General features: G+C 36.0%; 1 protein-coding gene across 3 annotated transcripts in view; it reads left to right on the top strand.

Annotated features, from left to right (window-relative positions):
* Vps13a (vacuolar protein sorting 13 homolog A) overlaps positions 1 to 13,099 on the top strand; it is a 198,768-nt gene that overhangs the window by 40,036 nt on the left and 145,633 nt on the right. For all 3 annotated transcript variants that reach the window (XM_057777994.1, XM_057777996.1, XM_057777997.1), the window contains exons 11-17: positions 2,535 to 2,662; positions 2,848 to 2,954; positions 3,724 to 3,895; positions 6,162 to 6,224; positions 6,659 to 6,788; positions 8,011 to 8,105; positions 8,403 to 8,545. In XM_057777994.1, coding sequence (XP_057633977.1) covers positions 2,535 to 2,662; positions 2,848 to 2,954; positions 3,724 to 3,895; positions 6,162 to 6,224; positions 6,659 to 6,788; positions 8,011 to 8,105; positions 8,403 to 8,545 — 838 coding nt within the window. The remainder of the gene's footprint in view (positions 1 to 2,534; positions 2,663 to 2,847; positions 2,955 to 3,723; positions 3,896 to 6,161; positions 6,225 to 6,658; positions 6,789 to 8,010; positions 8,106 to 8,402; positions 8,546 to 13,099) is intronic.

Here is a 13,099-nt window from a genome sequence, read left to right on the forward strand (position 1 = left end):
AAATCCAACTCTGTGACTGATGAGACTCGTGGAACTGTATCTTCCTGTCTGTGCTGGGTCCTGGGGGAAGGTGTTTGCTGACTGTCCTTAGCTGTTGTGCAGTACAAAAGGCTGATGTTGAGGAAGTCCTCTGTGCAGTAGTAACTGGACGCCAGAGAAGCCGTCTTAGATCAGGGCTAGGTGTTAATGAACTTTTGCCTCTGTCTAAGCCTGTTAAATGAGGACACTGCGGGACCTGACAGTGTAATTCCCTCCTATTAATTCTCTTGACATAGCATTAGCCAAAATGCTAAAAGGGAAAAAATACTAAAATAGTAGTGGCCTAAAACTATGCTTGTTTTGTTTTTCTTTTTAAAGCAAGCTTTGTAAAGTGAATTTGATGTTCATAAGTTGATAGCTGCATATTTGTAGGAAGGCAAGGAGAACTGGTTTGAGTTATTCTTCCTTACAAGTCTACTTCCTCTCTTCTCATCTACTTAATGGGAGAAATATACTTTTTTATTTGCTAAGGTGGGCATGATCCAGTAGAACATGAAAAGTTAATGATGCAAGAGATTTGGATTTCTGGATTGATGTGGGGGAAAGGGTTGGCATCTGTTGTATGGTCTAGAGTTTTCTTAAGAACAGGACATAATCAGTTCATCTTTAAGACACTTTTGTTGTAAGAGAAGAGTCTTGGTATTAACTGTATTAGTAGGGAAGGTAATAGGAGTTAATGCAATTTCTCTTCAGGGTATGTATGCAAGCATTTTTGACATCTTAGGTACTGTAGGCTTTTGAAGAGAGAAACTTTGAAATAGTGGTGTAGAAGAGAGAGTGGACTTAAGCCAGCATTGTTTTTGAAGTATGGTTCAAACTAGCAGCCTTATCATCACTTGGAACGTTGTTTCAAGTGCACATTTCTAAGTCTCTCCAAGGCCTTTTGCATCTGACTCTCCTGGCACTAGAGAGTGTAATAATAAGCACTACAGGTGATTCTGATGAGTTCTCAGGTTTGAAAACCATTGGGCCTAGAGTAGGTTAGACACGCAACAGGGCCATATAGTCAGATATTTTGCCTTTGCAGGTTGTAGATAATCTGACACATACCTTTTTTTTTTTTTTTTTTAATCAATCCTTTAAAAGTAAAAAATTCATTCTTGGATAACTGGCCACCAGGAACAGGCTGTAGTATGAATTTGGTCAGTGCCAATAGAAACAAAAAAGTCAACCTTAAAAACAATTTAAAAATAAATTGTTGATGGGTAAACATGGGAGTGCTGTGTGATTTCCCTCTCCATAACATTAAGAATTCACTTAATATTTACAGTATTAAAGTAAGAATAATGACTATGATTGTCACCTTTTCCTTTCTAGCCACATTGTGCTATTAGGTCCAAGTATGCAGTTGGGTTTTGCTGAGCAAGTACTGGTGTATTAAAAGAGCAAACTTGTTGAGGGAATAGTTAAAATAACGGATAAGAAAGTAGAATTAGAGAAGAAATGAGGAAAGGATCATCATTGGTTACATTTAGCTAGAGCAAGAGGATCTGGAGTGCTGCACCACAGTAGACTGATTGTAGCTAACAGCATGTGTGTTTCAAAAGCTAAAAAGTGAGGCCAGACTTAGCCTGGTTGAGAATGCTTGCTGTTTAGTCATGACAACTAGAGTTTGGATTCTATAGCACCCATGTGGGGCGCCTTACAAATTCATCTAATTCCGTCTCTAGAGGATGTGATGTTCTCTCTCAGCCTCCATGAGCATTCCCACCCCCCACCCCCTAAATAATTCTTTTAAAAGCAAGGAGAAATACATTGAAATTTAAATTATTATACTAGTGTATAATTACAATGTATACATGAATGAGAACAGTGTGTGGATTTCTATTAGTATGTGTAACTTTTATATTTATATCTATTAAAAACAAGGAAGAAATAAATAAACCTTAATTTTAGCAGTGTAAGGACACAAGTCAAAAGTGAAGGGTGGTGGGGAGGTGGCAGATCAGTGATTTTGTTTTTCTAGGTCCAAAAGTTCAAATATTGATTTATTTTCCAACAATATTTATGTTTAATGTCTAAAATATGTTCTAGAGGTGGTTAATACAAACATATTATATTATATTTATATACAATTTAGATTATAATTCAGTAGTTAATCCTAGCATAGATTATACTGTCACTGTTCTCCCTCTGCATACTTATTACTTTTACTGGTATCATTTGATCCAAGAAGATGATCCTGGGCAAATCATATTCTGCCGTCTATTTATGCAAATTGAAAGGAGGACAAGTTTACAGAGAAAGATCATAAAATGGAATCAATTATAAATATAATCTTAACATTTCTAATATTCTTTAAAATTAAATTAAATCTAGAATTAAACTTGTTCATTCTCTACTAATTGATGAAGAGTTTTTCTAAGCAGACTCTCAGCAGTGTTCCTATGTAGGACTGTGGAGAGACTGCTAAAGAGGTGTAAAGGAGTATTTCCTTAGTGCTAGGATGGTTGAACTGGAACTCTAATTGTTTTTCAATTTGTATTATTTTTCAGTTTTTCGACCTATATCTGCTAATGCCAAGCTTCAGATGAATCGGCGATCAGATTTTGACTTTTCTGACCCCAAAATAAACCTGGACGTTGAGCTGCATACCATAGTGATTGAGTTTAATAAACCACAGGTGATTTTCTTTGATGACATTTAGATTGTTAGTTATTGTTTGATAAAAGCAAAGTTAAGATTTAAGTGTTTTCTGAAATTCGTACTTGCATAAATATTCCTTTTAAAACTTGATAATGTAAGCTTTGCCTTCAGTAGTGAATAGGAGCCCTGAAACATCTGAAAGCTGTAACTCTGTCTCTCTAGTATTTCAGTCTCATGGAGCTCCTCGAGTCCATTGACATGATGACACAAAACCTGCCCTACAGAAAGTTCAAGCCCAGCGTGCCTCTTCACTACCATGCCAAAGAATGGTGAATGCCTCAGTTGTTTTGAAAGTTTTAAAAAAACGTTAACTAATTTTATTATTTCTAATATTTAAGAATGTATCACAAAACTAAATTAACTATGTTTTTAAAAGTTATTCTAAGATTTGGTGCAAACTGATTTGGGTCTAGGAATATATGTTGCTCCCTTTATGTGTTAATGAATTGACTCAAGAAATTCTTTAAAATAATTCGCAACTAAAAATCTTAAAATACTGTAGTTTTCATGTACTCTAGAAGAATCAGTATATTGAAATAATTAAAACTTTCCTTGGTTTTTCTAGCAGTGCTCCACCCCCTCACCACCAGCCCCTACCCCCCCCCCCCAGATTTCCATTTGGCTCATTAGAGCTGTGCTAACTCACCTTGAATATTAGTAACTGAGATGGTTCTGGGAGGTTTATCCATGTAACCCCATTTTTAAATTTAAAAATTTTGCTCTTCTTTTTTAAGTTGTAGTTTAGTTTCTATGACTTGTAGGACATTTTAAAGTAACTATTTCTATAATTATTGACTAGTTTTCCAATTATGCATTAAGTTGTGCAAAACTTTTTTTTTAACAAAATTGAGTGTTTTATTTTTTTGTTGCAAGATATAGTAATTAGTGGAATGTTGCTATAAATAGAGTGTTCTGATAGAATGCTGTTTTAATAGTCTTGTTGTAGTTACTCATGTTAGAGAAAATAAATTTAGTTGTTTTTGGTATTGTTGATCTGGGTATAAGTATGGGGTCTTTTTTTGTTGTTTTTTTAAATAGGTGGGCTTATGCTATACACGGTATTCTTGAAGTAAATGTTTGTCCCCGTTTACGGATGTGGTCTTGGAAGCATATTAGAGACCATAGACAAAAAATGAAACAATATAGAGAATTTTATAAGAAAAAGTTAACAAGTAAGAAGCCATCTCCTGAAATTCTCATGTCTTTGGAGGTTAGCATTTTAAAACAATCATTGAATACTTTACTGTGCATAATTTCTCCTTAGGGTTTTTTGTTCTTAACATTTATTTGTGTTTGTGTGTGCATGCTCACTCTGGCGTGTGAAAGGACAACTCGGAGTCCTTTCTCCTTCCCACTATGTAAGTTCAGGTAGTCAGGCTTGGTGGAAGCACCCTCTCACCTGCTGAGCCAGCTCTGTGGCCCTTCCCAGCTTTTAGTGATTGCTGCATTTTAATTACTTAGTCTGCTTTTTACTGACCATATTCTTTCTTATTTGGGTGTTTAAGGGATTTTACTTTTTAGCTGTGTAATAAAAGACCTGGTGACATTCACTTGCTTTTGAAATTTATATTATTTTCAGTTCAAAAGGATTTGGGTTTACATACACCACAATGTGAAGCTTCATGTTATTTCTTTTGTAAGTCTCAGAAGTGATTGTCATATTGCTTTTAAACTCCTCTGTTGATGATCGGATAGATGATATTTCTGTTGTTATTGTCTTACTGTGTGTTAGAGGAGTTTCTTCTGTATGTGTAAGCTCCTTTTTAATCTATGTGCCTGTGTAGCCCTGCTCAGCTACCTGTCCTGGTCTCTGGCTGTACTTCTACCTTAGTCTGCCATCCTTACATGAACTTTACTGATTTCCTGACTGTACAAATAATTTGTATCTTAATTTTGTGGTACCTATAGTCTTTAATAGCAGCATGTTCAATTATATGCCTTCAATTATAATATGTAAGCAGAGACTGCTCGTATGTTTCCCGGCCACCTAGACCCGAGTAATCACACAGAAACTATATCAGTTACAACACTGTTTGGCCTATTAATTCAGGCTTTTTATTAATTAATTCTTACATCTTAAATTAACCCATTTCTATTAATCTATATATCACCACAAGGCTGTGGCCAACTGATAAGGTTCCGGCATTCCAGCATCTTTCCTTAGGCTGCTACATGGTGTCTCTATGACTTCGTCTACTCTCTCGATGTATATCTGTTCAGATTTCCCACCTGGCTTTACTCTATTAAGCTATTGGCCGAAACAGTGTTATTCATGAGCCAAAAAAAGCAACACGTATACTGAAGGACATCCCACATCAATATTACTTTTGTATTGCTCTTAGCCTTATGGCATAATCTAAAGGAACTTTTTAAAAAACAGGTAAAATAGCCGGGCGGTGGTGGCGCACGCCTTTAATCCCAGCACTTGGGAGGCAGAGGCAGGTGAATCTCTGTGAGTTCGAGACCAGCCTGGTCTACAAGAGCTAGTTCCAGGACAGGCTCCAAAGCCACAGAGAAACCCTGTCTCGAAAAAACCAAAAAAAAAAAAAAAAAAAAAACAGGTAAAATATACTTTGGACAGACCAGGAGTAACTAGCTTTTTTTTTTTTTTAAATTGAATTTTATTGAGTTATACATTTTTCTCTCCTCCCCTTCTGTAACTAGCTTCTTGAAAGTAGTGTAGCCAAACAATGGAAAATTCTGAAAAGATTGAAACTTTACATTTTCCTTTCAGTTTTAAGGTAGATGACTAACTGAAGACAAGAAGTAATGAGGAATTTTTGGGTCTAGAGACCTTTCAGGTGGTTTCATATTTCATTAGTTATGGTCTTAACCGGAATTCTCTAAGTATACTGGATAGCACAATTCCATATAATGCTGTTTTCTAGAATAATAGTAAGTCGTAGTTGCTTCTTTTGGTGGAGAAAATTTGAACCTAAAACTTGAAAGTAATTATGTGAAGGCACGGATGTGTTAGGATTGTAGCTCTTCTCAGTTTGTGTCCATAACTGTAACAATTTGAAAAGGAGAGAAGTTAAGAGTAGTTTTTAACAGATTTCAAGTACTAGTAAGCCTTCTTGAAATATCTTCGTAGATATAAACTATGTCTATAAGATGAAGGCTTTATTATAATATTAGTTAAGAGGGTCTTGATGTGTTTATTTTTATTTGTAATCAAAACCCCCAATGAAAGACATTTTAAACAGTGCATGTATGTATGTTTTTGAATGTATCTCTATTTATAGAGATTATAACTCTATTCATGATAGGGATGATTTCTCTGTTTACAAGTTGTTCTGCTCTAATTTCCAAGCTCCTGTATGTGTGTTTGTTTATGTAAGAAAACACTGCATCCCAGAATGTAAGAGAGGACATATTGATGAAGTTCTGTTTTTTGTTTCACACTGCATTTTCTTAGTGTGGTAGCTTATATTCTGAAGTTTAATATGTAACACTTGTTTTACTTATATTTTCAGGAGTTGGAGAAAACCTTGGATGTTTTTAATATAACCATAGCCAGACAACAGGCAGAAGTTGAGGTAATTTCAGATTACCATTAGATTAATAACAATAGTGTCGATATGAGAGGTAATATCAGTTTGTGCAAAATACTGTTTTATTAAGAATTCAAATGTGTTTTTTGTGTGTTTAGAAGATTTGATATAAGTTTTTGTAATACTTGTTTATTGTGTTAAAATGAAATTATTTGTAAGAAATTGAGCCTATGAAAATTTCAGAGTTCATATGTGGATGCAATTTATGTATCTTTGTATCTTGCTAGGCCACAAGGAGATTCATATGTTATTCCAAAGTCTTGTTTGGTAAATGTTACAGTTACCATGTTATGTTGTTAGTATGTGATTTTGTTTACATTTATTCAAATTCAAAAGAGATTTATTTTAGAAATATCCTGTTTACGTTTTTTTCGATTACTAAAACAATAATTTGTTGCCTATGGGGAAACTTATTTTAGGTAAAGAAAGCTGGATACAAGATTTACAAAGAAGGAGTAAAAGATCCAGAGGATAATGCAGGATGGTTTAGCTGGCTGTGGACGTGGTCAGAATCAAATGCTAAACAACAACTAGAAGTTAAACCTGGAAGTATGTTCATTTCATTTTACATTAGTATAGTCAATCAGCAAATGCATAGTCATTAAGTTTTTTAATTTTTTTCTAATTAAAACAGGTATTGTAAGTGTATTCATAACAATACATTGTTTAATTTATTATCAAAATTATAAAATTACTATTATTTTCAAGTAATATAAATAGTTCAAGCAACTCTCCTGTTGGTACAGAGGAGCTTTACGCTGGGAGCACTCAGTGTAGCACATGTGGCGTAGTAATAGGTAAATATAAATCACAGAATGCTTTATGCCACTGGAAGTTTTTCTTGAAGTTGCTTATTAGAAAGTTTTTTTCCCTTCTTCTCTTTTTGGAACATGTCTGTGTGTATGTGCCGTGGCATAAGCCCAGGACTTTGCTTATATACTGGCATGCACTGTACCTTTGGGTTGTTGCCTCAGCCCTTAACTGTTGTAAGCAAACAGGCTTTTCTTCTCTCTCTCTCTCTCTCTCTCTCTCTCTCTCTCTCTCTCTCTCTCTTCCTGTGAGATCTCTCTGTGTTGCCACAGCTTAGTTTAATCTCCTGTCTTTCTGACTCTGACCCTGCATAACTGGGGATTACAGATAACATGCTACTGTGCCCAGTTAACATACTTGGTTTTCACCCAAATAATAAAGATCATAAGTCTTGGAGGGCTAGGGAAGACTGGACATATGATATATTTTGGATTTATCACTTTTTGGTAGGGCTAAGTTGGGTGTGTTAAATGTGTTTTATCCATCTGTAAATTGAGAGAAAATTAGGATAGCATATCTATTTGTACTGATTAACATAGTGCCAGTAAATTCTTGCTTAATACAGAGACTAAAAAAATTATATCGTCAAAGTTTTGGTTAGTAACTTATTTAAGGATCATTTCTAAAATTGCCAACACGTATCTAATACTTAATACTTACAAAAGATATTACAATAATAATATTTGTGAACTGGCAAGATGTCTGAGTGGTTTTTGTTTTCCTGTTTGGTGATCTGAATTTGATTGTTGGGTCCCATGTAATAGCAGAGAATCAGCTTCTCAAAATTGTCCTCTTACCTCCACATAATACTTTATACACATATCTCCACATAACATGCACATACACACACTAAATAAAACAAAACAGCTATTTCTTTTTGTTTTTCTATAAAGCCAGGTAAATTATATTTGTTTTATATTGTTAGTAGCAAGACCATAAAACATTTATTTATGATTTATAGTTCTTGAAGAAATGTTGACACCTGAAGAAAAAGTTTTGCTTTATGAAGCAATTGGTTATAGTGAAACAGCAGTTGATCCAACTTTGCCAAAAACAGTAAGATATTTTCTTGCTTTATATCTTTTTTTAATGTTAGCTGTGCCTGCTGTAATTCTTTCAGAAATTTTGTATTGCTATTTTTTTCTGTGACCTTTTTGGGGGTCTATAAATAGAGCATTTATCTTAATTCCAGAAATATGAATAAAAGTATTCTTTTAATTTTTGAGTTATTGCAGTGATTCTTTTGTAAATAAAGGCTTGTATCTCTGGATTTGTAAGTAAAGGAATTACATAAGATTGTTTTGTTTATAGATACCCCATCCTCACTTCTATTTTATTCTGGATATTCTCTAGTTTGAAGCCTTGAAGTTTTTTGTTCACTTGAAAAGTATGTCTGTTATTCTAAGAGAAAATCACCAAAAACCGGAGCTGGTAAACATTATAGTAGAAGGACTTAGTACTTTGATTGTGCAAAGGCCAGGAGCACAAGCCATAAAGTAAGTATAAATTTATTTTCTTCACAGGTTAAATAACACTAATCTGAATCTGAAATACTGAATTTCAATGCTTTGACTATTGAAGGAAAATTTCATACCTGACTTAGTGTGATAGAGTGCAGTAAAAACACAGGTACACTAAAAATATTGTGCACTATTACCTTTAGACTATATATATGAGGAATTTATAAAGTATAAATTTGTGCTTAGATCTGAGTCCAGTTCCCCAGAGTCCACATTGTCTAAACACAAATATTCAAAAATCCCTCCAAAATCTCTCTCTTTCTATCATCCCATATCACGATGACAGGGAAGGAGGCCCATTTTGTGAAACTCAGGAGTACAAGTTTTTTACCTTGGATCAATTGACAGGTGGTACAGTTATATCATGTGCTCTTTTAGTGACTAGAATGTGACAAGAATGTAGTCAAAAACTCAGGCTGGAGATGAGGCCTTATCCATGTCTGTTCAGCTTATCAAGGTTTTCACATGTATTTTGTACCACAAGCATCCTGGCCCATTGAAATAGTCCTGGTGTTTAAACAGAAAAAAAAAAAATGCCTTATTTTGTGGAAGCACTTAGATTTTTGAAGGCTCATTTTAACAACATGAGTATTTTAGTTACAGGTTAACTTTGAAACATTTTGTGTAGGATAAGACTTCACTATGTAGTAACAAAGTTCTCAAACTGGTCAGCAATTTTAAAAACACAGAAAACAACAGCGAACATGGTAGGTGGTGCTGGGGAAACAGCTTAGTTGGTAAAGTGCTTGCTGCACAAGCACGAGGACCAGAGTTTGATTCCCAAAACCTTTGTAGAAAGCCAGGTGTGGTAGCGACAGCCTGTAATCATAGTGCTGGGCAAGTAGAGACATGAGGAGCCCTGAAATTCAGTGTCCATCCATCCCTGTTGGATTGGTGAGCCCTCAGTGCCAGTGAGAGACCTTGTCTCAAAAAAAAAAACAAGGTGGACAGTGTTTCAGTTTTTGTCTTTAAGTTTTAAGGTTGGAGTTTAGGTTACAGACTTTGCAGTCTTTGGTGTGGTGATTTAATGCACTCTTTGTGTGTTTAGGGATTTAGACCTCCCCCTGTACCATATAATTTTTTTGGAATTATCAATATGTTCAGTAGAAAGTAATATGTGAATAAACAGAAAAACACTAAACAAAAATTAAAAAGTAGTATTTGACCATGCAGAAAGAAACAACAAATGTTGCTATTTCTAGTACAGCACCAGGGACAGTCCTGACTGGAGTGGTGAGGGAATGAAGAAAGGACAGACACAAGCTGGGGAGAAACTGCAGCATCCCAGAAGCTTAGTGTAGCTTGAACAGAGAGGCAGGGGTAGGGGTGGGTGGGAGGATTATTGCATGCAGTTGAACAAAGAGGTAGGGCTACCATATGTGGTAGAATAAGTAGGCAAGTTTAGCTAATCTTAGAGGGGCATTCACTGTAGGGGAGTAGTCTGCAGGCTCTAAATACAAGGGGAGAAAGAATCAGAACATGGAGCAGAGGGAGGCTTTGCCACCTTTCTGAGCCTCAGCTGCCCCCCCTCCAGGTGAGGGAGCAATGGGCTTTGCCATTTTCCCATGGATTGAGGCTTAAGTCTTTGACAGGGCTGGTCATATCAACAACAGACATTCACTCAGGACTTCACACTTTAAAGGCTTCCTTCATTCTCTGCAAAAAAAAAAATGACTTTTACTTAGTCTTCTTTTTTTAAAAAGCACTCTTCTTCTTCTCCTTGCCACTCTTTCTCCTCCATTCTCTTCCTTCCTTACCCCTCTTGTTTTTGAGATAGTGTCTTTGAATTCGGTATCTTCCTGCCTCAAGCCTCTCAATTTCTAGATTACCGCTGTGTACCACCATGCTTGGTGTATCTTAGCCTTTAAGAAATAGTTTTTTTGTTTTGTTTTAATTTTTTTTTTTTGATGTTGCTTTTAGAGACGGGATTTTTCTGTGAAGCTTTTTGAGCCTGTCCTGAAACTCACTCTGTAGATCAGGCTGGCCTTGAACTCATAGAGATCTTCCTGTCTTTGCCTTCCAAGTCCTGGGATTAAGGGCATGCATCACCACTGCCCTTCTAAGAAATACTTTTATTGAGAGCTCCTCCACATACTTGTAACTTATCTATTTAGTATGTAATTTATTATGCGTTTGCAACTATATTACATATACATTTTTTACATTGATAATGTTCAAGCTTTTGTGCATTAATAATGTTTAAGGTTATGTAGCCATCACCTGAATATAATTCCAGACATTACTACATACCATGAAGAAACTGTATATATTTTACTGGCAGTCCCTTCCTAGCTTCCCAAGGCTCTTTTTCTCTGATTCCAACAACTAGCTTCTTTTTGTTTCTTATTTTTCTCCCTCTTATTTTTGGGGTTAGAGAAATTGCTCAGTGGGTAAGAGCTTTTGATATGCATGCACAGGAACCTAATTTCTAATTCCCAGAACCTTAAAAAAAAATCGGGTTGAATGCATGTCCCTGTAACTCCAGTGGAGATAGCAGGTGGGTTCTAGAAGCTCACTGGCCAGCCAGCATAGCCGAAGTGGTGAGAAGCTGGTCAGTGAATGACCCTGTCTTAAAGGGGTATGGTAAAGAGTAGAGGAAGGTGTCTGATGTTCTCCTCTGGTCTTTACATGCAGGTACGTGTGGCTGCACACTTCATGTGTGCTATTGTATACACGTACAGACAGACAGACAGAATTAGAATTTTTCGAGCATTTTATATGAAATCATCCAATATGTGGGCTTTACTGTTTTTTTTTTCCTCTTTTACTTACCATGATGTCTTTAGGGTTCATTCATATAGAATAAATTTGTAATTTTTTTAATTGCCTATATTCTATTATTTGGCAGCACCATATTTTGTGTCCATTTTTTAACCGACAACTAATTGACTTGCTTCTATCATTTGACTATAAGAAATACTTGATATAAACATGAACAAAGTTTTATTTGTATATGGGTTTTAAATTTTGGGGTTATATATCAAGGAATAGACTTATTTTCTTATACAGTAACTGTTAATGTTGAACATCAGGAGGAACTACCAGATAATTTCCCAAATCAGGCACATTTTATATTCCTACTACCAGTGAATGAAATTTCAAATATCTCTGTAACTCCAATGATACTTGCTATTATCTGTTCTTCTGATTGTGCTATCTTAGTGAAAAGTGGTATCTCAGTGTGAGACTAATTTCTATTTATTGATGGTTAATGATTTTAGACATTTTTTTCTGTATTGTTTTATGTTCATGTTCATACCTTGTTTGGAGAAATTACCTTTAAACTTCCTCTCCCTTTTGACTGATAGGTTTTGAGTTCTTAACAGTTCTTTATACATTCTTGATGTGTATCTTTTTCATATTCTTTCTCTTTCTGGTGGAGATCAAATTCAGGGCTATGTTTATGCTAGGCAAGTGTTTTGCAGCTAAACTATGGCCTCTTCCGGTGTGTGTGTGTGTGTGTGTGTGTGTGTATTTGGGGGGGGATGCTAAAGATTGAATCCAGGGAACTTCACATGCATGGCACGTGCTTTAACCACTCAGCTGTACCATAAACCTTACAGGTAAAATAATATTATTTTTTCTATTTAGTACATTTTCTATTATGTCCCTTGTAGCAAAAATGTTTTAAATTTTGGCCTGCTTTGATTTACTTAGACATTTTGTTGTGTATACATTTTAGTATATCCAAGGTTTGTTTAATTGAGGGTACATTGAATATATTATATATTTCTGTAAGTATTTTATGTTACCCTTTTTATTGTTTTTATTAAATTTTTTTCATTTATTTACATCCCGACCGCATTTCCTCCCTTCTCTCCTTCTGTTCTTTTCCGCCTCTCTCCCCCGATCCACTCCTCCGTTTCTGTGTAGAAAGGGGTAAGCCTCCCATAGGTGTCAACAAAGCATAACATCTAGTTGAGGTAGGATTGTGCTCCTCCCTTTTAATTAAGGCTGGGTGAGGTAAACCATTATGGGGAATCGGGTCCCAAAAGCTTACTCAAGCATTGGGACAGGCCCCGACCCTACTGCTAGAAGTCCCATAAGTAGACCAAACTACAGAACTGTCACACGTGTAGAGGGCCTAGGTGGGTCCCATGCAGAATCCCTGGCTGATGTTCCAGAGTCTTAACTCTTCTGAGTTGTTTCTGTGGGTTCTCTTGTGGTGACCTTGACCCCTCTGGCTCGGACATCCCTTCCTTCCTCTGAACAGGATTCCTGGAGCTTGGCCCAGTTCTTGACTGTGGATTTTTGCATTTGTTTCCATCAGCTGCTGGATGAAGGTTCCATGATAACAATTAGGGAAGTCACCAGTCTGATTACAAGATGGCCAGTTCAGGCAACCTCTCCACTATTGCTTGGAGTCTTAGCTGGGGTCATCCTTGTGGATTCCTGGATGTTTCCCTGGTACCATGTTTTCCCCTAACTCCTAAATACTCCCTCCACCCCCATATCAAGGCATCTCTTTCATTACTCTCCCACTCTGTAGCTTGTTCTCTTAGTAAGGCTTCTAACAGTGAGAGCAGGACC

Source organism: Chionomys nivalis, chromosome 8 (genome assembly GCF_950005125.1).
Source record: "Chionomys nivalis chromosome 8, mChiNiv1.1, whole genome shotgun sequence".
In the NCBI taxonomy this organism is placed as follows: domain Eukaryota; kingdom Metazoa; phylum Chordata; class Mammalia; order Rodentia; family Cricetidae; genus Chionomys; species Chionomys nivalis.